We start from the raw sequence: 22,908 nt of genomic DNA on the forward strand, positions 1-22,908 counted from the left end.
CTGCTCCCCTCAGCAGTGTACTTCGTCAATCTGCCTGTTCTGCTCCCCACTCTGTCTCTGGTGAATACTCTCACCCACCACACCTCTGGCCTGTACCCCAGTTCTGTAAGTATTAAATAAAAAGATGGAGTCTATATTTCCTTCCCTTGGATCTGGCCTACCTGTGACAACAAAATATGGCAGAAACAAACTAGTCAGTCTCAGCCTAGCCCTCTAAGAGGGCTTCCCAGTCCCTCATGGTCCCTGCTGCTACCATGGAAACAAGTCCAGTGGCCCAGTGAGGCATGTGACCTAGCACCCCTGCACTCCAGCTGACGGCCAGCCCCCCACAACTACAGCCAATGAATGAGTCCAGCACAGATCAGATAAGCCTGACCCAAATGAGCAATATTAAATTGCTGACCCACAGAACCAGGAGCAGTATTAGAGCAGAATAGAAAAAGTTCCTATTCTAAGCCACTCAGTTTGAGAGTGGTTTATAATGCAACCATGTAATACAGTAACAAGTAACTTTTAAGTAGGATTAAAAGATTTACATCACACAAATTCATTACTCCAAGGACCCCCAGGAAGCCCTTCAGGGTCCCCATAGTGTTCAGCTCCAATGCAGACCCACAAGGTCAGCATTAAGGGTTGGATTCTGTTCTCCAATCTGCTTGGGGAATAAAATCCCAGCCTCTGCCTGCCTCATGCACAGGATTTGGGGAGGGTGCATTGGGTATTCCTGTAAGAACACTTCTTAATTCAGAGCAGGGCTATGCTTTGTAGAGAAGGCAGTTGCCAGGAAGCCTGATCAGGGAAAGTCAACTTCTCTGAGACATACACATGGCAAATTAGCAGTAAAAATGGAAATGGTTGAAAAAAAAAAAATAATAGGGCCTCCCTGGTGGTGCAACGGGTTAATAAGCACAGCACTATAAAGCTCTCCACAGCCACTTCAGCATGAGTTCAATCCCCAGCCAGGGAGGTGACCCACATGGCGCAACAGACCTCTCCTGACCTGCCCGCTGCTCCCCTCAGCAGTGTACTTTATCAACCTGCCTGTCCTGCTCCCCACTCTGTCTGGTGAACCCTCTCACCCCTGCACCTCTGGCCTGTACCCCAGTTCTTGTATGCATAAATAAATGAATTAAATAATAGTAATAATAAGTGACAATAAAAACATGTAATCCCAGTGAGAACACAGCTCCACAGCTGCACTGTGCTCAGTCACGGGAGGTAAGAGACATGTCGGCCCCCAGCAGAGGCCCTCACCTGTTCCATCCGGAGTGCTCCGGACGAAGGAGGGCAGCATCTTGACCACGGCCTTATCATGAGTCTTCTTATTCAGCCCCAACTCCATCTCGGCCCGCATCCTCTTCTTCACCTCCAACAGCATGTCCTTGGTGAGGCGGAAGTGAGCCAGGGTCTCCTCTATCTGCCGGTGTTGCTCAGCCAGACGGTAGGCGACTGCGGTCACCATGGCGGCCCCCTTGCCGCTGCCACTCTCTGAGAGGAGGAAACGCACGTCCGAGTCGGGCACCAAACGCCTCAGAGTCTTGTGGAAACGCCGGGAATACCTGTGGGGCAGGAGACAGCCAATCCATAGTAGTTGGACCGAGCCCCCTGCCGGGGACCTCTGCACCCCTTCCTTTCACCACACTTTAATTCCATTTTCTGTACTTGCTTCCCTTATTACACAAATCCCACGATCCACTCCAGGGAAGGTAGCAAGTGCAGACACGTAAAAAGGAAAAATGAAAACCGAAAACCGCCCATAATCACATATTAGATGAGTATTGGATATAGTTTTAGGGTCCAAAAAACAATTCTGTCCTCCACCATGAACACAAGGCGACACAGCATAGTGACTAAGCCCAGTGGCTGAAAGTCAGACAGATGAGGACACAAGGTGAGCACCATGACTTCACATCTAGAGCTGGTTGTCATTCAACCTTGGGGTAAGTGAGGATGACAGTGTCTAGCTAACGGTGACATAGTGGTGACAGGCTGGGGAGGGGACCAGGGAAGACACTATGCGTGGTATACAGGAGATGGACGCACACATACTATTTGTGGCCTGTCTGTTCGGAGTTAATTTTCCAGCCCAAAGCCACATCTGGAGGAGTGTCGGGAGCAGGGTGGGCCGCCGCAGCACAGTGGGCCTCACTTGAGGCCAGGTGTCCAGGCAGGAGATAAGGAGCAGGGCTGGACATCACAAGCTCCTGGCAGCAGGAGGCCTGCTTGCTGCTGAATGGTCTTTGTCCAACTCACTATAAAAAGCCAGCTGGTGGGCCCTCCCTGGTGGCGCATCGGTTAGGACACAGCACTGCAAGCTGGCTGTAGCTACCTCAGTGTGAGTTCGATCCCCACCCCAGAAGGCGCCCACTCGGTGCAGCAGACCTCTCCTGTTTCGCCCATTGTTCCTCTCAGCAGTGTACTTCATCAATAATCTGCCTGTTCTGCTCCCTACTCTGAATCTGGTGAACCCTCTCACCACCCCTGCACCTCTGGCCTGTACCCTAGTTCTGTATGCATAAATAATAAATCTTTAAAAGAAAGAAAGAAGGAAAAAGCCAGCTGGAAATGAAATGTTAAGACAGTTTTTTTAGGGTGTTAACTCCCAAAATCTAGATGTCTGATTAAAGTGCACCTTAGAGATTTAATTCCTGTCTCTACTTTATTGGCATTTGGTAGTGACAAGTGGCCCAAATTCAGTCTCCTGTTTACAGTGAGAATGGAGTGAATTCATTAAGTGCTGAGGACAGGCTCAATAAATAATTACTCTTGTTTTTTTATTTATAACTGGCCCTTTGCCTCTGACCCCAAGAGTCAATACATTTTTTAGTAGCTAAAAGAGAACTCAGAGAGACATAACCTCTCCAAGTTTGTGAGCTGTGTAAGTACGGAAGGCTGCCTGCCAGAGGAAAAATAGAAGTCAGACTCCAAGATATCAAGTCAAATGTGGGGGGAGGGGATTAAAAATGATTTCCATGGCCCTCCCTGGTGGTGCAGAGGGTTAAAGCACAGCACTAAGAAGCTTAAGCCACTTCCGCCTAAGTTCAATCTCCGCCTGCCCCGGAGGTGACCACATGGCGTGGCAGACCTCTCCTGACCCTCTCGCTGCTCCCCTCAGCAGTGTACTTCGTCGATCTGCCTGTTCTGTTCCCCACTCTGTCTCTGGTGAATCCTCTCACTCTCCACATCTCTGGCCTATACCCCAGTTCTGTATGAATAAATAAAATCTTTAAAAAATAAAAAATGACTTCCATTCTCTTTCTAATTTTTTGAACTAGCTAAAATTTCTATCGAGAATACATACTACTTCTGAAATAAGAAACATTTAATCAAAGTTTAAACACCTGTTCTGCCCCCTACTCTGTCTCTGGTGAATCCTCTCACCGCCCCTGCACCCCTGGTCTGAAAGTGTGGTTGCTAAAGAGCGCCCCAGGAGCGGGCCCAGCGGGGAGCCCCTCATCATCATGGGGACTCTTTATACCATATCTCTTTTGACAACTTGTCCTTTTAAAAGAGTAAGTCCCGGCCCTCCCTGGTGGCGCAGCGGGTTAAAGCACTGCACTGAGAAACTAAAGCCACTTCCTCATGAGTTCGATTCCCGCCTGCCCTGGAGGTGACCACATGGCGTGGCAGACCTCTCCTGACCCGCCCGCTGCTCCCCTCAGCAGTGTACTTAGTCGATCTGCCTGTTCTGCTCCCCGCTCTGTCTCTGGTGAACCCTCTCACCCTCCGCATCTCTGGCCTGTACCCCAGTTCTGTACGAATAAATAAAAATCTTTAAAAAAAAAAATGGCATCTATGTTTAAAAAAAGAGTAAGTCCCGAGGGCTTGGGGGACTGTCAGAGGAGCTTTTAAAACAAGAGTGTGGGTACTGTCAAGGTCCTTGATGAGATGCAGACGAGCAAGAGGATGTGAGACCTCTTGGATGTGCACCCAGCATGCCTAGCAGCTATAGAAATCACTGATGAGACCCAGGAAATGAGACGGCAGTGCAGCGCGGAGGCATCACCAGGGAGAATCAGCTCAGGGCGGGATCCTTCGCACGTGGGCAAATCCAAGCTTTCTGCAGGGCCAGTATTGCCTTGCTTGCACTGTGTGCACACACCTGACCTCTGCAGAAGGTCCTGAGCCTAGACGGGTACTGAGTGCCAATTATAGTGAAGGACAGACTCACTGTGGGTGCGTCTTGTAAAGAGACCCGTCGACACCAACCGTGGTCCGCAGCCTGGCTGCGCCCTTGTTATCGCGAAGGCGGCTCAAGATGGCACCCAGCGTTGCAGCCACCAGGTTGGCAGAGCGGAAGGAGACGATGGTGCACACGTGCTGGACGGAAACACAGTCGTCGTCAGATGGCTCCACTCCCAGGCGAGTCAGGATTTCTTTGGCATTGTGGAGGCCTTCCTTATTCCTATGAGGGTAGAAGTTGGAGGGCATGACTTACAGGCCATGTCAGGCAAAGCTCTGAGGTGGGATGGCTCTGCCCAGGCAGAACTCCACTGGCCACGTGTGCATGGTCTGGGAGCAAGTGAATCAAATGCCTGAGAAACAGTTTAAGAAATACTGCAAGGGTTAAAGCGCAGCTGTGAAGTTAGCCTCAGTGCAAGTTCGATTCCCAGCCAAGGAGGTGACCCACATGGAGGAGGAGACCTCTCCTGTCTTGCCCACTGCTCCCCTCAGCAATGTATTTAACAGAATCACCTGTTCTGCTCCCCACTCTGTCTCTCTCACTTCCTGCATCTCTGGCTAACACCCAGTTCTTCTATACATATACAAATAAATCTTTTTTTAATAAACTATATATATGTATTACTTTTTTCCTTGAATATATCAAGGTAAAGTTGGATGTTAACAATGGGAAAAACTGAATGAGACAAATGCGGGGACACTCTGGAGTACTTCTGCAATGTTTTTGTAATCTAAAAATACTCTAAAACAAGTTTTATTAAAAATATATATACGTTGGCCCTCCCCGGTGGCGCAGCGGGTTAAATCATAGCACTAAGAAGCTAAAGCCACTTCCGCGTGAGTTCAATGATCCCCGCCTGCCCCGGAGGTGACCACATGGTGCGGCAGACCTCTCCTGACCCGCCCGCTGCTCTGCTCAGCAGTGTACTTGGTCGATCTGTCTGTTCTTCTCCCAGCTCTGTCTCTGGTGAATCCTATCACCCTCCACATCTCTGGCCTGTACCCCAGTTCTGTATGAATAAGTAAATCTTTAAATATATATACATATATATATATTATATATATATAATATATATTATATATATATATATACGTATTGTAATTATTGCAAATACACGGAAATATAATTGATTTTTTATATCTTCTCTCCAGACTTCTTCCTAACCTTCCTGCTATTCTATTCACTTGTCTAGATACTAGTTGATGTTCCATACAATTATTTTCTTTTCTTTTTTCTTTCTTCTTCTTTTTTTTTTTTTTAAAGATTTTATTTATTTATTCATACAGAACTGGGGTACAGGCCAGAGATGTGGAGGATGAGAGGATTCACCAGAGACAGAGTGGGGAGCAGAACAGGCAGATCGACGAAGTACACTGCTGAGGGGAGCAGGGGGCGGGGTCAGGAGAGGTCTGCCACACCATGTGGTCACCTCCGGGGCGGGGATAGAACTCATGAGGAAGTGGCTTAAGCTTCTTAGTGCTGTGCTTTAACCCGCTGCGCCACCGGGGAGGGCCTTTTTTCTTTCTTCTTTTTTAAAAACATTGGCTAAGACTCCAGGGAAACACTGAATGGAAGTAGGTAATACTGCCTTGCTGTAGATTTTAAAAAGAATGCTTCAACATCTGCCCTGATAGGATATATTTCAGAAGCTTTTTTGAGACAGTGTTTAATACCATATACATGCTGTCCTGAGCTGGTTCAAGAGACCTTTGTTTCTTGACGACCAAAAAGCCAGTACTGGAAATAAGCAGGCTGCTGCCTCACTTTGTCTGTCAGTGACTTTGAAGATCAGCCCTGAGCCACCTGCTCCCCTCCCCTCCCAGGAACTGGCCAGGAGACTGGAGGAGTCAGTGGACACTCAGTGTGTCCCTGCCTACTACAGCTAGACACCAATCTCTGAAAGAGAGTGACCCTAGAGCATCACCAGCACCTCCGTGTAACAGAAGAGAATTCCAGATCAACCCCTTGCCACCGCCACAGCCTCCTTCTCTGACCATGCACATCTTCTCTGGGAGCCAGAACTCTGAGGCTCCGGCTGTCCCTGCATTTCCAGGGCCACAGTGGGCAGTGGGAGTGGCCGCCCTGTGCAGAGATACGCATAGGTCTAGCCCCACGCCAGCCATCTTTAATCGGGTAGCCTTACATGGCTACATGGAATCCCCTGATCCAGAATAGAACACACAGAAGCCAGCCACTCAAGTCCCTTAGACTTGAAGACACCCAACTACATCAAACTGCATGGATCAAGATCACATTCTTTCCTCTCAGGGTGAACAAGGCCGGAAACTAACCCCGGAGGCAGAGAAGTCTGCGGTTCTCACACTGATGCCAAGAGGCAGAAGGTCGCTGGCTGGGCTGTGTGTTTCCCTGTCTATCTGCCCTGTCTCATCTGTTAACCAGTGTTTCTCCAAACTGTGCCAGGGACACTTCTGGCTGTTAACAGGACAGAGAGCAAGCATGCGGGTGGGGGAGGGCGGGAGAGGATGACTACAGAGGGCGTTTGCAGCACAAAAGACTAGGAAAGGACAAGTCAACCAGGGTAAACTGGGTTTTCTTTAATATGCTAATGAATACTGTAGCTCTCTAAATAGCACTTGCAAATGCAGAGTTTCTCAATTCTATTACCCAGAATCCTTTTTTCAGGTAACACCTACTTATGTCACAGTCACTAGGTGTTCCCTGGGACAGTCTAGAGAAGATTGTAATACATCAAGACCCTAGGCTTGGTCAGGTTCTTGCTCACCTCTAGAACCATCTACTCCCTGAATTCTAATTTCATCTTGTGTGTGAGGGAGGACTGGGGGGTTCATGGAGGTGGTGGGGACCAGGAGAGGGGGAGCAGAGACTGCTTTTGCAACGGGATCATCCACAGAGCATCTGTGACTAGACTGCTCTATAATGAGCTGCTACCAGCTGCCTGCAGGAAGACCAGCCCAGGGTGGGCCAGTAAGACAGAGGGGAGACTGATCCAGAAAGCCCTGCTGTGCTTGAGGAAGAAACCCCCAAAGCAGGACTTGAGAGAACCAGTGATGCCCCCCCCAACCCCCCCAAAGTGTGGCACCTACTTTTCAATAGCTGACACATCACTGGTGTTAAACTTCCCTCTGGTGAGCAGCTCCGGGGTGATTCGCCCTTCAAATAAGAGGCCCTCCTTGGCCATCTTGACCAGGATCAGGCGAACCAGCTCCCCCAGGTACATGCCACTGACCATCTTCTCGAACCTGCAGGAAAAAAGTGCATGTAAGGTTTCCCAGTACCTACCACTGGAGCAATTTGTGGGGAGCAGGAAAGGACCACCACGTCCCTCACGGGTGGGTGAGACCACACATGAGCATGACTGAACAACAGGTGGGGAGGGGAGGGGTCACTGAGATGCCACACTAGTGCCAGGGTGTACAATGGGAGGACCCAGGGGCAAGGGCAAGCAGGGAAGGCTGCCTGGAGGTAGGGGAAATGCTAGGATTCAGATTGGGAATAAGAAGAAAGCACAAGATAGAAGAGAGCAGAATGTAATAATCTCTTACAAAACTTTACACTGTCCTTCGTAAGGGTTTGTCACCCCATTGTGCTAGTGGGGAGATCCCCAAGCCCTAAGAGAAGGTGGCCAGGAAGTAGCCTCTTCATTTCCCAGCTCAGAAAAGTAAGCCACTTCCCAGGGAACTCCTGTCTCTGAGCACGTCCCTGGCATCCCTTTTCTCAGTCTCCAAGAGTTTGCTTTGGGGACCTCCCCCAGCACCCCATTTGAGGGCTCTGAGTAGCTTAGTGCCAACCAGCTCATCACACTACTCTGCCCCATCTGGGGCAGGGCAATCGCTTATTAGTAAAAAGCGTGAGATGCATCAGAAGGGCCACAGCACTCGTTATCAACAGGCACTGGAGGGGTGAGGGAGGACCAGTGGCCTCCCCCAGGAGATGACGTGTGAAGCCGGGACTCAGTGCGATACAGAGGCAGCTCCAGCCCACTTCTGGCTGACTGGGGCCGGGAGGAAGCCCAGAGCCTGACAGATCAGAGAGGCAAGTCCACGTCAGGACACAGACATCCTGCTGGTCCTCTGAGGGAGCCCACCTGGCACCCCCAGAGCTGGCTGTGACACAGCAAAACAATCTGTTCCAGTCAGAGCGGGCCCAGGAGCCAGGGAGGCTCCCGGGACCCGAGCACCTGGCCTCCCTCACCTGTCAACACTGGAACAGAGAAACACAGTTCTCATTGTTCTCGTTCCTGACAGGACCAGACAGGACCGACCCAGCCACGTCTGTGTGGAGGAACCCTGGCAGAAAACATCCTTCTGAATCCGGATGCCCGATCCAGCCTCCAGCTCCTATGGCACTGGCCCTGTGCAGCCCTAAGCTGGGACCTCAGAGAAGTGAGCACGGGATTGCCCGGGCTCAACACCAACTCTGTCACTTGCTGTGTTACTCACCACCCTGGGCCATGGTTTCCTAATGGGGTTAATGGCAGGGTACTGACTGCTCTGAGTTAGCAGGGAGAACTGTCCAGTGCCTGCTGATAACGAGTGCCAAGGCCCTTCCGATGCATCTCATGCCTCACTAATAAGCACTTCCCACATATTATGTCACCCTCGTTACAGTCCTATGAGGTGGACATCATCATTACCTTGACTTCACAGGTGAGGAAATCGACACATAGAAAGATTACATAACTTGTCTGTTCACAGAGCTCTTCAGAGATAAGCCCAAGTTTTGAGCTTAGTTCACTCCACTAGCAGAGGCTCTAACCACCGTGCTGCCCCGTCTCTCTTGTGAACAGTGTTGTGAAATGCTCACAGAGCTAGCAGCCACCTCGCCCACCCGTGACCTGACCTCTGCTTTTCCACCTCCAGATTGCTTCCTCCCACATCAGCCTGCACCACACTGGCAGTATGACAGCAGGGAAGGGTCCTCCTTAAAAATCTTAAAATCACGGCCCCTGCTGGTGGCGCAATGGGTTAAAGTGCAAGCACCTGGAAGCAAGCTACAGCAGCTTCAGCGAGAGTTGGATCCCCCACCCCAGAGGTAACCCACATGGCACGGCAGACCTCTCCTGACCAGCCCACTGCTCCCCTCAGCAGTGTACTTCATTGATCTGCCTGTTCTGCTCCCCACTCTATCTCTGGTGAATCCTCTTGCTGCCCCTGCACCTCTGGCCTGTACCCCAGTTCTGTCTGCATAACTAAATAAATCTTTAAAAAAAAAAAAAACCTGCAATTTCCTAAAGGGCTTTAGGCTTCCAAGCAAGACCCCAGCCCAGGGCAGATGAATTGGGGAGTGAATAGAAGAAAAGAATTGTTTTAGAAGACCTCTATGTAAGTCTAATGTGCTGTCAGGGATGAAAAAACACTGCCTGAAACCACCCTTGGATTTTGTAGCCATGAGAGAAGAGATTGAGGAAGCTCAGTAAGAAAAGCCCAAACTTGCAAACAGAGCAGAAAATCCCCAAACCTAACTGAGATCAAACCTCAACAGTGTCTCTGGCCACTTTTGTCCCATGCCAGGGCCTTAATTTCCCATCAGTCAAATGAAGCAAACACCTTTCTGTGGCACAAAGAGAATATAATGGCTCTGAAGAAGCTGGAAGTTCACAGGAGACATTAAGAAGGGCCCCCAAATTCAGGTAGCCTGGAAGATTAGCAAAAATTTGACTTGGCAAAAATCTTTTTTGGGCTTTCCCTGGTGGTGCAAAGCACCACATTATGAAGCTCACTGAAGCCACTGCAGCACGAGTTCGATCCCTGGCCAGGGAGCTGATCCACATGGTGTGGCAGACCTCTCCTGACCCACCCACTGCTCCCCTCAGCAGTGTACTTCATTAGTCAACCTGTTCTGCTCCCCACTCTGTCTCTTCTGTCTCTGGTGAATCCTCTCACCGCCCCTGCACCTCTGGCCTGTACCCCAGTTCTGTAAACATAAATAAATAAATCTAAAAAAAAAAAAAAAAAAAAAAGCCCTTTCTGGCAATATGTAATACAACTCATGATTCTATCATCTCTTTGGAAATGTTGGCATATAGTGACCAGGAAACAGGGAGGCATCCTGGAGAAGACAGATTCACCCCAGTCTCCACTCTACCATCATTCACCTGCTTATTATCCTAACCAACTCCCAGCCACCTCCTACCCACCCCCACCCCAGCAACCACCCACCCATCCCCCATTCCAAAACTATTTATTGCAAGCCAGCTATGAGTCCCGTTCACAGTTCAGCCAGGGACATACAATTCAGCCCTTTAGAAATATCCAGAAATATCTCAAATCGATGGCAGAGAAGTCCATTCTCCCACTCAGACCAGAGTCCCCACACTGGGGCTAAGAATACTGACAAAGGCCTGAGCTCTATCTGCTCAGTTACTGTAGGTCACTGTCCCATCTGCACTGCTGAGAAGAGTGACTTATGATTAAGTGACTGATAGAAACTGCAGGTACATAATCTTTTAGATGAGCGCCCAGGGGCAACATGTGTTTGGGAATGCGGTGACTGGGAGATTTTAGAGATGAAATTGCACATGCCAGATGTTACAGATCACGGAGAGGAACCTGAGGCAGCATTGTGATGAGCACATCTACAGATCTATACAGCGAAATGTGTAAGCAGGCAGCGAACACTCCCCTTTCAGCATTATGGGGTAAGTTAGTGGTAAAGGTGAAAAACACCTTGGCAGCTGCTCCTCTGCCCACCTGTGCTGATGCAGGTGCTTCTTTCCACCCGCTCTCTCCCCCTGCAGGGAAGCAGCCTCCTGCCTGCCTGTGACCTGCATCTTGCAGGGACTTCTCTGCACTGACCTCCCTCAGGGGAGGCCACTCTCCTCTTTTTCTCTCCCGTCTCTTTCTAATAAACTTATTCTTTAAAAACAAAACAAAACAGGCCCTCCCTGGTGGCGCAGCGGGTTAAAGCGCAGCACTAAGAAGCTAAAGCCACTTCCACATGAGTTCGATTCCCGCCTGCCCCGGAGATGACCACATGGCGCCGCAGACCTCTCCTGGCTCGCCCGCTGCTCCCCTCAGCAGTGTACTTCATCGATCTGCCTGTTCTGCTCCCCTCTCTGTCTCCGGTGAATCTTCTCACTGCCCCTGAACCTCTGGCCTGTACCCCAGTTCTGTATGTACAAATAAATAAATCTTTAAAAAAAACAAACAAACAAAAACAAAAACAAAACAAAATGCCTTTTTTGATTGTCCTAACTTTGGAACTGGGTCCCTTTGTCAGTCTCAGGATGCAGAGGCATATTCAACACCGAGTCTAAGAACTTGGACTCCCTCGCTGAGAAAGCTCGTTTACTCCCCACCTCCACTTGGAGAGCAGGGAGCTGGCCTTTCATGTAATCCAGTAAGTCAGGTGGAGAGCCCAATATTCCAGCCCGGGGTTGTGATTCTTTGGAGTGACAAGTTTTAAAATAACTAAACTCCAATTTCTCTCTGGCATATAGCCATGGGCTGTTAAGCCAACAGGCTCGGTGAACATCTCTCAGCAGGCAGACAGCAGCATTCAACTCCAGGGCCCTGTGGCTGAGCGGCTCATAGATCAGAGACGCTAACAGCATGCTTGAGTACAGAGAAACACGAGCAGGCACTTGAGAAAATAAGCTGCTGGCGTGAAGCAATTGCCACGCTAACCTGAATAATGTCACTGGCACGGCTGCAGCAGGGAGCTCTCTAGGGGCAAAAAGAACTTGGGCCCTAAGTCCAGTGTTCTTTATAAGTCTGACCCATCTGCCTACACTTCACACACAAGTCTCTCCACTCTCCCACCTCCCTATGGTCAGCAGGACTCGTGAGGCTCTCACCCCTCTCACAAATGCCCGCATGTGTGACCGACCTCCCCCAGTCCTGCAGGGCAAGCGCTGCTTTTATCCGTGAAGCCTGGCACGGAGCTCCTCACTCAGTGCTCCAAAGACAGGCATTGAATGCACAGGCCCTCTCTCCTCTTGCTCAGCAGATACCCCAAAGCTGCAGCCTCTCGCCCAGGGCAGCGACATCAATAACCCCAGAGTGCAGAAATGTTTCCCATTCCTAGCTTTACACTACTATTTCTGGGCTTTTAGTTTTCAAAATATTTTGCAGGGATGCAAGCACAGAATAATTAAACACAGAAAACCATCTAAAACATGCTTTTAAAATTGCCGATCCCAAGGGAGAGCTTTGGTGGCGTAATGAGTTAAAGCAACGCATTATGAAGCTCTCCGAAGCCACTGCAGCACGTTAGATCCCTGGCCAGGGAGGTGACCCACATGGTGCGGCAGACCTCTCCTGACCTGCCCACTGCTCCCCTCAGCAGTGTATTTCAGTAGTGCCTGTTCTGCTCCCTACTCTGTCTCTAGTGAATCCTCTCTCTCACCACACCTCTGGCCTGTACCCCAGTTCTGTAAGCATAAATAAATAAATCTTTAAAAAAATTGCCGATTCCATAGTTGTACATCTATACAAAGGAAGAGGGACAGGGACAAATGATGGGCTTTTTCCTTTGTGACGTCCTGACTCCCTGCCCCCTCCACTTCCCACCCCCAAACTGTCGTTAGGTGTCCCCTACACAAGTGGCAAGAAAAGACTAGACTCACAGCTGTTTGCCGGGGTTGAGAGACCCACGGTCGATCTCCCGGTCAAACTCGGTGCGGATGTCTTCCAGAGCCCCGTCGTCCCCAAAGGCCCCCCACTCCGTGTTGATGCACATCCTCCCCTCGTCGCCTTCCACCATGTCGATGTGCCTCAGTTCCTCCATGTAGCAAGCGTTGGTGCCAGTGCCTGGGAGAGACAGGAGGGATGGATGGTGTGAACACACGGGCCAGGAGAGCAGGCACCGCCATCTGGAAACATGGCCGAAGAAAGGGGTGCGGAGAGGTGCGGACATTACCAATGATGAGTCCGACTTCACACTGATGGTCATCATAGCCACAGGTCATCATGGTACCCACGGTGTCATTCACCACTGCCACAATGTTGGCGTCATAGTCCTGGGCAAAAATAACAAGGTCACTGCCACTCACACGTGGAAGCAGAGGCTCTCCAGCCCCTCTGCATAATCACTGCTGCTCCAGTGGAGGTGCAGCTTTCCTTTCACCTTAACTAGGTTAATGCACAGTGACTAAGTTATAGAAACCCCACCATCACCTCACCTATCTGGCTTGAGACTCATTTCAAGTGGATTTAATTTATGGAGTCACCACCTAACACAAGCTATGCAACCTCTGTCGACAGATATGGTCCAGATGGAGGGGAAATGCTCTGAAAAATCAGACTTTCCACGCTAACTTATGTTATGACCTCCCTTTTTTGGTATAATCATAATTATCAAAATATTCTGAGCAACCTTCAGTTTACAACTGATTGCCTCAGCCTCGTAAGGCGCTACCTGGCCCTGACAAGCAAGCACAGCACCAGGGTGAGAAATTCCTCTTAAAGTCAAAAGTGATTTGACAACTGGCTGATTAATAAAAGCAAATGGCTGTTATTACAAAGTCTCTCTTATTGCCCATGAGGCAAACCCAAATCTCATCACTCTACTATCTCACACAGCCTTCTATTCAGTTTCTAAAGTATCACTCAAGCTTCCTTATATCTAGTTCTTTTGATATGGAAATTCACCCAAATGGCCTATTCAGAGCTAATCAGGTTTTCTACTGCCTAGAAAACTAGGAAACTCACTTAAACGTTCTAACAAGTTTTTCAAAGAACTTTATACCTTAATTTGATTTACAAGAAAATTTCCTCTTCCTGCCTTTGCTTTCCTTTACCCCCTAGAATGTCTCTATAAGAATGAAAGACGTTAAGTAGTAGATAAGGTTTAAGGGACTTTATTTTGGTTAATCTTCACTGTGGTAAATATAGTAATATTAGTCTTAGACTTTGTGAATCTATGTACCTGTTTTAACCTTGATAGATTGATTGTAAAAATGTTATAATCACAACTGAAGGTCAAAACAATCCCAGACTATTCTTAGAAAAAAGGTGATTGTGATCTCAGCTCATTTCATACCCTAATGTCATCCCTCTGCCTGCTTGAAATGTATATAATAAACTTCTGCTGAAGACAGCAGGAAGACTTGCACCCAACTCCGACTCCTGTGTCTTCCTCGCGCCCACTCCCCTTTTTTCCCCTTTTTCTAGGAATCTCTACTCCCACCTTGAGACCCTGCCTGTTCTGCCCCCCAATAATCCGTGATCTCCGACAACCACCCTCTACAAGTCACCCCACAACACCCAAGTGCCAACTGCCCTCACTGCAACCCCAGAGGCTGGTCCTGCAGAACCCAAGCCTCAGTGGTCAGGAGGAGGCCGCCCCTCTCCTGGAGGGCCTGGCTCCTTTGGGCAGCTTCCAAGCACCACTCCCGCTGCCCTTCTGGACCGTCCTGGGTGTCCAGGGCCTCCCATGGGATGCCTCAGGCCGAGTTCTACTGCCCCCCACTTTCCCCTGCAGAGTCCCTCAGAACACAGGCTGCGCTCCCCACCTCCACGTGGCCAAGGCAGGGGGCCCCGAGAAAATTACCCCTCGTTTCTTGATGGCTTTGTTAAGCAACTTCACCACATCTGCTCCTTCCACTCCACTCGCTTTAAATCTCTTTGTCCAGGTGATCAGGATGGCCTGCAAGAAGAGTAGATCAGGTTGGACAGGGTCTGGGGAGGTCTCCAGGGCCCCCACTTCCCCGAAAAAGCTGCTCGAGGAGAGTGACAGAACAGAGTATGAGCAAGGACAGGACAGTGGCTTTCTCCAGGTCACGCTGGGTGGCAGAGTCAGACCCTGTCCTGTCTCCTGTTCACCCACCCACATGATGGATTTCTCCAGGAGGTGCCGTTGGGCAAACCTGCAGCTCACCCAGCACGCAGCACCTACTGGTCCATGGTAGCACCCGTCCAAAGCTGCCTGATGGCAGACTCCATTGAAAAAGAGAACCCAGAAATCCTGTTACTACCTGATCACACTTGTCTGTTGTACAGCCACACCTCAACCTCCACAGGCCCCAGGGAAGAGAGCCAGAGCCAAGTCAAGAGAAGAACCAGAATGCCAAGATAGTTCTTGGCTGCTGCTTTCAGTCTCAGGCCATCTCCCACCTCTCGTAGCGGGACAGGGCGTCCCACACGGCCCGCCCAGGGGCTGTGACTGTCCAGTCTGTTCTCAAAAGTCAAGAGAAACTGAGTACCAACACAAGTGTTGCAAAGGTTTTGGGAAGACATCGTAGAGGTCAAAATCATCCAGATGTAAGGGCTCCAGCAGCATAAGCTGGTACCCAGGAGAGGTGCTTCCCTACTGATAAAGGGGTTCAGGGGTGCTGCCCAGAAGTGTGGAGGATGCTGTACATGTGTTGCTACCATGCAGAAAGCACAGGCTCTGGAGCCAACCACCCAGAGCTAACCCACGCTCTGCTGCTTCCTGACTGGGTGGCCTTGGAGAGGTTCTCAACCCCTCTGAGCCTGTTTCCTCATCTGTAAGCATTTAACTCCAAGGAGTGTTCAAGATCATGTGTGTTAACTGTGAAATCAGAACACATTAGAAAAGAGCTGGGTAGCTGATATATAAAAACAGGCAAGTGTGATCAGGTCCCTACTGTGAGGAGTTTATATGTTGGTTGCTGAGGCTTCTCTCTCCATTAGGAAAGGGGTAAAAGTAAGGTCAGGTTACTGATTCTGCTTCCTGCAGCGCTGTGAGGTACAGTGTCGTCACATGGTACAGCTGAATTCATTCTTGCTGAACAGATGAAAGAACGAGCAAATGACAAACAAATTGGGTATAAGGAATCACCTGGAGATCAACAAGGAAACCCAAGGCCTCTCTGCAGCTGGAGCCCGTCCCGGGCAGGGGTTCTGGAGGGGGGCCCTGGCCCTGAGGCGCGGTGTTCTCACCAGACACCCCAGAGCCAGGAGGGCTCCCGGGTAAAGCCACACCGTGCACTCTGACAATGGTCTCCATCTCTCTCCATTGTCCACCTGCTGTTTCCCTTCTCATCTCTACCTGCTGGCCACCAGCACCATAATTTGTTTCCAAATACAGCTAAAATAACTGAAAAAAATCAGGACTCTACATTCATTTCTACAAATACTTCTAAGATAATACCAGACACACAGGCCAGCCTACAAACAAAAGGAAAAGGCAGAAGCAGAAATGTTCATTAGCGTCCCAACCCTGAGGCTCCCGTGTGCCCCCCAACCTCAGGATGTCCTCACCTCGTCTATTTTGGATTGCCGACACGGGAAGGAGAATGTGAATCCCACGGGTAAGTTCTTGTCCTTGATCTTCTTCTTCTCCATGAAGTCTCCCAGGCACTCGGCAACGTGATCAAAAAGCTGCAGGAGCACGGGAGGGCAGTCAGGAAGAGAGGAAGGGGATCATCTTGTCGGGGGAAGGTGCCAGTAATTCCCTCCCGTTCACACAGAGTAGAGCCTCCCCACACGCAAGATCACAGTGTGTCTGAACAGTCCAAAGCGTCACTTAAAAAGAGCCTGCCTGCCCCCCAAGCCCTCCAAACAGAACTGGTCTCTCCGAGGTCACCAGCAGGTTTTATCTGGGTACTGGGAAAATTGTACAAAATATTAGAAAGTCAGCTCCTCCCTCCATAATGCACAGCTGTGACCCCCATCCGCCACCCAGGGGAGTAGCTGGCTCACTGACACCTTCTCTGTTTCTATCTTCCCATAGCTCTGTAACTCCAGAAGCTCCATGGGCAACTCTGCAGCGTGGGCCCACTGAGTGTTTTAATATTCTTCAGACTATCGTATTTTTACTTTTTACTGATATATAGCACTCATGCCAAAAAAAAAAAAAAAGTGTACACGTACTAAGTGTAGATTCACTGCTTCTATTTTTTAATATGCTTATTTTTACTTATTTATGCATATAAGAATGGGGATGTAGGCCCTCATTCACCAGAGACAGAGTGGGGAACAGGCAGACTGACTGAAATACACCGCTGAGGGGAACAATGGGTGAGACAGGAGAGGTCTGTTGCGCCATGTGGGTCACCTCCCTGGCTAGGGATCAAACTCATGCTAAAGTGGCTGGTGATAGCTTCATAATGCTGAGACTTTAACCCCTGTGCCACCAGGGACGCCCCTCTCTCTCTTTTTTAAATTGACGAGTATGTAACATCTTACATTATTGTTGGTATTTTGGAAGTACCAGATCGTTCCTTAGTTATTGCAATTGTTCACTGGATTCTCACAGCCATTTCCTTGTTACCAGGTCAAGAAACACAGCACTGGGCTCTCCCTGGTGGTGCAACAGGTTAAAACACAGTACTATGAGCTATCGCAGCCACTACAACACGAGTTCGATCCCAAGCCAGGGAGGGAGATGACCCACATAGCGCGGCAGACCTCTCCTGGCCTGCCCACTGCTCCCCTCAGCAGTGTACTTTGTCGATCTGTTTGTTCTGCTCCCTACTCTGTCTCTGGTGAATCCTCTCCCTGCCCCTGCACCTCTGGTCTGTACCCCAGTTTCATAGGCATAAATAAATAAATCTTTAAAACACACACACACACACACAACACTACCAACACCTAATACCTCCTCATACCCCCTGCAGTCACTACTGCTGCCTCCTGACCCCATAAGGGCAGTGGCCAGCTACCCTGGCTTCCCACACTCTCAACCGGTTTGGCCTGTCTGCTTGCTTCCATGCAATAAATGACAGTACCCTCTCTCAAGTGTCTTTCTGTTGTGTATATGAACACCACCCATGCTGTTGTGTCTTTGTAGGCTGTTCATTCTCACTGTGCATAGTACGCTATTTTGTGAATACACCACAATTTATCTAGGGGATTGCAACTAAAGTTTTACTGCTGCACACACACTGCCTGGCATGTGCACACACATCTCAGAACCCACTTGAAACAACCCAGAACACCGATCTCTAATATGTATCGAGCCAAATACAAGGGTCCGTTGATCGAAGAACCTCTCTTTTTCTTAGATTTATACCTCTATTAATGTAACCCAAGTACCTAAATGTTCTCTTGGCAACCAGGTCACATTCTATCACATTCCCTTATCTTTTTCACATGGAAATGATAACACTAGATCTCCCTTATTGACATACTAGCATTAGCAATGGATCTTCTGGCTCTCAGAATTCCATGTTATAGGGCCAAAGCACATAGTCACAGGAAGCAACGGGCCTGTGCACCCAGACAAGATCATCTTCCTGAGACTTCCTTCTAGGATAAGCTGGAGAAGGGGTTCAAAGCCATTATTTCCATCTCCATCATTCCCCAGATTTCTCTGGTTCAGCTCTCAAGTCTGATTTTCCTACCAGCGTAAAGGAAAAGCTTTATGCTCTCCAACTTTCTTTAGGAGACTTCACTCCCGAGTCATCATTACTCAGACCATCGCTTCAACCAAAGACACATGATCATGTGCCTGCAGAAGCTAAGGTGGGCTGCCTGCAACCTGTATTTCCTAGTGATATAAACACATTACTAAGGCCATCAGCACATCCTTCATCACCTTTGTTGAGAGGTTCCCCGTCACCCGGAAGCCCTTGGAGAGGACAGAGTGGGAGGCAGAGTTGCCAAGAGGTAGCGGGGAGATCTGTGAGCACGCAAGTGGCTTCGCCTGGGTGTGATGTTGTAACCAGCTCCTGGATCCAAGCCCAACACAATGGCCTCAAAGTGCTTTCTTTTTTTTTTTAAAGATTTATTTATTTATTCATACAGAGCTGGGGTACAGGCCAGAGATGCGGAGAGTGAGAGAATTCACCAGAGACAGAGCGGGGAGCAGAACAGGCAGATCCTACGAAGTACACTGCTGAGGGGAGCAGCGGGCAGGTCAGGAGAGGTCTGCCACGCCATGTGGTCGCCTAAGGGGCAGGCGGGGATCGAACTCATGCGGAAGTGGGTTTAGATTCTCAGTGCTGTGCTTTAACCCACTGAGCCACCAGGGAGGGCCCTCAAAGTGCTTTCTTAAGAAGGGAATGCAGATGTTATGGAACACTCACAACCTAGGGGCGACAAGCCTGCACAAGGAGGCAGGAGGCTACCCCCACCCCAAGTAACCTGTGTCTGTCACCAACCAGGGAGGGAAGTCACCATGGTCCAGTCCCTCTGGACTCAAACTATTAGTGTCTGAAAAACAGAAAAATTGTTTCTTTCCTAACAACACACTCATTATTTTAAACACCCATACAGACTTTTTGGTCCCTCTTAACTGAAGAGGGGAAGCTGTCTAACCTAAACATTTATTATTCAAAATAAGACCTAAACATTTATTATTCAAAATTTTCCAAACTAAACAAGGTCATTTTAAGAATGCTACACTTATGCCTCCAACATTATTAAAGCTTAAAATGGCACTGACTCTTTTGGGATGCTGTGTGCATGTGTGTGTGTGTGTGTGTGTGTGTGTGTTTAGGGAAAGAGTTAATAACTGGGGAATTCAGATGAAGGGTATATCAAGAAGCTCTTGGTGTTTATCTTAAAACCTTTCTGTAAGTTTAGTATTATTTCAAAGGAAATTGTTTTGAAATCTATTAAGAAATCCCACGAGTTTCAGAAGAAGAGGTCATACAACCCCAAGAATTCAGCACTGTTGATAATCTGTGAGTCTGAATTACTTCACAAATAAAATGGATACCTTGGCTTACCAGACTATTTTATAGGTTGATGCATGATCTCAGAAAAATGGACCATCCAATACTTATTTCTAACCTCACATCTAACTTTTGAAGGAGAATTTCCCATTTCATCCCTGTTTTCCAATTGCCAACCTTCTCCCTCATCTCCTGGTCCTCTCTCCTTGCCTACAGCCCGCACATTTCCTCATCAAAAAAGTTGAAGTAAATAAAATGAACAAAGATAAAACCTGACCTAAGGGTGACTCCATGTTGCTGAAGCTATAGCATCAGGAACCAGGCTGCCTGGGTTCAAATCCCAGGGCTATCACTTATGAACTATGTGACCCACGGGGCTGATTACTTAATACCTGAGCCTTGTTATTCCCCCTCTGTAAAATGGGAATAATAACACCTAGTCTAAAGGGTTCTTGTGATGATTAAATGAATTAATCTATATAAAGTACTTAGATCACTGACTTGGATATAACAAGTGCTACAGAAGTCTGTACATTACCTACAGAGCTTGCCATCATCATTTCTTTGCAGGGGGAGAAAGACAGTAGGAAACCAAGTGAATCTGGGGCTGAAAGGATGGGAACACAGCCCAGGAGAGAGGAGGGGCTGATGGCAGCCCTCAGAGGGAAGTCACCATGGAAACAAACAAAGGAAGCACGCCCCTTGGTGTGGGGTTGCACCCTTAATTTACATGTCCTGTTCCCCAAAGGCCAGGCCAAAGCACATGGGGTTGTGTGCAGCCCTGATAGTGGAGGCAGCAGAGATGGCTTCACCCCAAGTCCAGGGCAACAGAGTGTGGGAGGATGGGGAGAGCAGGATGCCAAGCCCTGAACTCGCTGACCACCTATAAACAAGGAGCAACACAGGGGTGCATGGGACAGGATGAGGGGACCTACCAGCTGGCACCCTGCATGCACAGTGGATGAACAGGCCAGTTTCTGTTGGCCAGCCGTGAAGAAATAAGCAAGAGAATCTCCAGGCAGGGCCACTTCATAAGTGATAGGCCCATTTTGGTAGTGGCTAAAAAATGGTCAACTGTGCTAATGAGTGTCACCTTTGATGCTCACTGTGACAAGGTCTGAAAAGCTCTGAACTCAAACCCTAGGAGCAGGTTATAAATCAGGATTAGCTCTTCCCTTCAGACAAAGAAAAGGCTTTGCTCCAGGTCCCACCCATGTTAATTTAGGAATAAGTGGAGTCAAGAGGAGAAGGCTCCTACTTCTCAAAGTCCAGCCCAGAACAAATGGGTTTTCAGGAAAACCCAGTCATTAAACTTGCTGACAACACACCCTCCCTAAAAAAAAACATGGTGAGGTCTGAATACAAGCTCTGAATACATCTGCTAGACTGGAGACTGAATACCAGCTGCAGACTGGAGATGCCAGAACATCTAAGGAGAGGGTGCAGAGTCACCCCATAGATGATGGCTTGTAAGACCAGAAATGACTGAAAACCTGACATGGCCGGGCCTGAGCCCTGATCACGGGGTCTTCAGTGAGCTAGGGAACCGCTCACTGCAGCCAGACAGGCACGTGAGCGGTGGGCAGCCCTTCTGAGCAGGCCCAAGGCCCCTCGGCCATCACAGGGCGGCAGTCCGGGGGTGGGCAGGGTAAGGGAGACTGAGGGTTGGCCCAGGTACAGAGTGGGAGAGGAAGGGATGGTGGTTACCCAAGCAAGGTTCTGCCCTCTGCTTTCTGTGCCAAGGATTCATCAAAGGCCATTAAGTCAGGTAGCAGGGAGCCTCTGATTAGCTCTGGGGCTGTGAGCTCAAATTCCTGCTGCCTGACAAGTTCAATGCCACACCCTGCCAGGAGGCTCATGACTTGAAAGAAGGATGTTTCACCCACCAGCTCTGCGAAGCCTGTGCTGAGGAACCAGCACCAGGTGGAATGAATGTATACACCTAGCAAGGCCGCTTGGCCTCCTTCTTACACCTCTCTCTGTGAGAGCCGGAACAGCCCACTCCCAGCCACCAGCTCACCCAGAGGTGGGGTCTCTTCCAGCTGTCGCTTATCTTTCTGCCAGGAGTCCCTCCTGCCGCATCCATGGCCAACTTTTCCAGCAACCTCCCTCCGGGGGCCAGGACACCAGTGCTCTGAGTTCCAAGGACTGAGGCCCGGCACACTGGGGCTGCTTAGAAGAGAGAGGGGGACCCACCTGGCTTCCGCTGCCATGCACGATGCTCTCCGGGGTGGGATAAATCTCAGACTCCATGAAAACATTCTGGTTTTTCTCATGATTCACTTGCACCCGCAGAATTCGAAAGAAAGACCCACCAAGGTCCAGGGCGATGAAATCTCCCTTTTCTGTTAGGGGAAAACAAGAGGTAAAACACATCAGATTTACGCGTTGTCAGAAGGCCCGGAGCTTTCCTGCTTCTCAGCACGGTCCTGCCTCTGCCTCCAGGCTGCAAGGCACTTGCGCTGGAAAGCAGGAGTCATGGAACTTCTGCTGACCACTGCCCTGAGGAAAAGGGAAGAGAAACCTTCTCTGTGGAGCCTGCAGGCAGGCGGCTTCAAGCAGTCCTGAGCACACTCCCGCCTGTGGGCGAGTGAAGTGCATACTTACAGACACAAAGCCCAACCCCATCTTTCTCCAATTCCTTGCCCTGTTTCAAAAATAGCACTGTTAGTCATAAAATAAAAATTAATCCATAAAAATAGCATTTCAAGTCAGAGAAAACCATTCCTCAGAGGTGATCCCATACCCGGGGTTCATCCCATGTCAGTTCAGACGGGTTACAGCTAGGCCAGAGCAACACTTAATTCCCCAGGTTCTTTTTAAATTGTGATAAAATGCACATAATATAAAAGGTGCCACTGTGAACATTTTTTTAAGTATACAATTTAGGGGCATTAAATGCATTCAGAATGTGGCGCAGCATCTTTACAATTTCCAAAGCTTTTCATCACCCAAACAGAAACTCTATAACCATTAAGCAATAACTCCCCTTCTCTCCTTCCCCAAGCCTTGGGAGCCACAATTCTACTTTCTGTCCCTGTGAATTTGCTTGTTCTAGATTTCATGTAACTGGAGGTACCACATATTTTAACCATCCACATCCATCAGTGGACACTGGTGTTGCTTCCACCCAGGGAGTGTTTTTAACAAAAGTTCTTCTTGGCCACAAGAGTAAACTGGCCTGATAGGGTGTGTGACACATGATGGACACGTTGATGGA

The 22,908-nt window shown here is 49.1% G+C and overlaps 1 protein-coding gene across 1 annotated transcript in view; it reads right to left on the minus strand.

Moving 5' to 3' along the window:
- The window catches only part of HK1 (hexokinase 1), a 70,141-nt gene that overhangs the window by 19,717 nt on the left and 27,516 nt on the right, over positions 1-22,908 (minus strand). The window contains exons 3-10 of the mRNA XM_004680819.2: positions 21,885-22,033; positions 16,330-16,449; positions 14,657-14,752; positions 13,025-13,124; positions 12,732-12,915; positions 7,249-7,404; positions 4,172-4,405; positions 1,255-1,559 (exon numbers count right to left, since the gene is read on the minus strand). Coding sequence (XP_004680876.1) covers positions 1,255-1,559; positions 4,172-4,405; positions 7,249-7,404; positions 12,732-12,915; positions 13,025-13,124; positions 14,657-14,752; positions 16,330-16,449; positions 21,885-22,033 — 1,344 coding nt within the window. The remainder of the gene's footprint in view (positions 1-1,254; positions 1,560-4,171; positions 4,406-7,248; positions 7,405-12,731; positions 12,916-13,024; positions 13,125-14,656; positions 14,753-16,329; positions 16,450-21,884; positions 22,034-22,908) is intronic.

Source organism: Condylura cristata, unplaced genomic scaffold, assembly GCF_000260355.1.
Source record: "Condylura cristata isolate star-nosed mole 26May11 unplaced genomic scaffold, ConCri1.0 scaffold00011, whole genome shotgun sequence".
In the NCBI taxonomy this organism is placed as follows: Eukaryota; Metazoa; Chordata; class Mammalia; order Eulipotyphla; family Talpidae; genus Condylura; species Condylura cristata.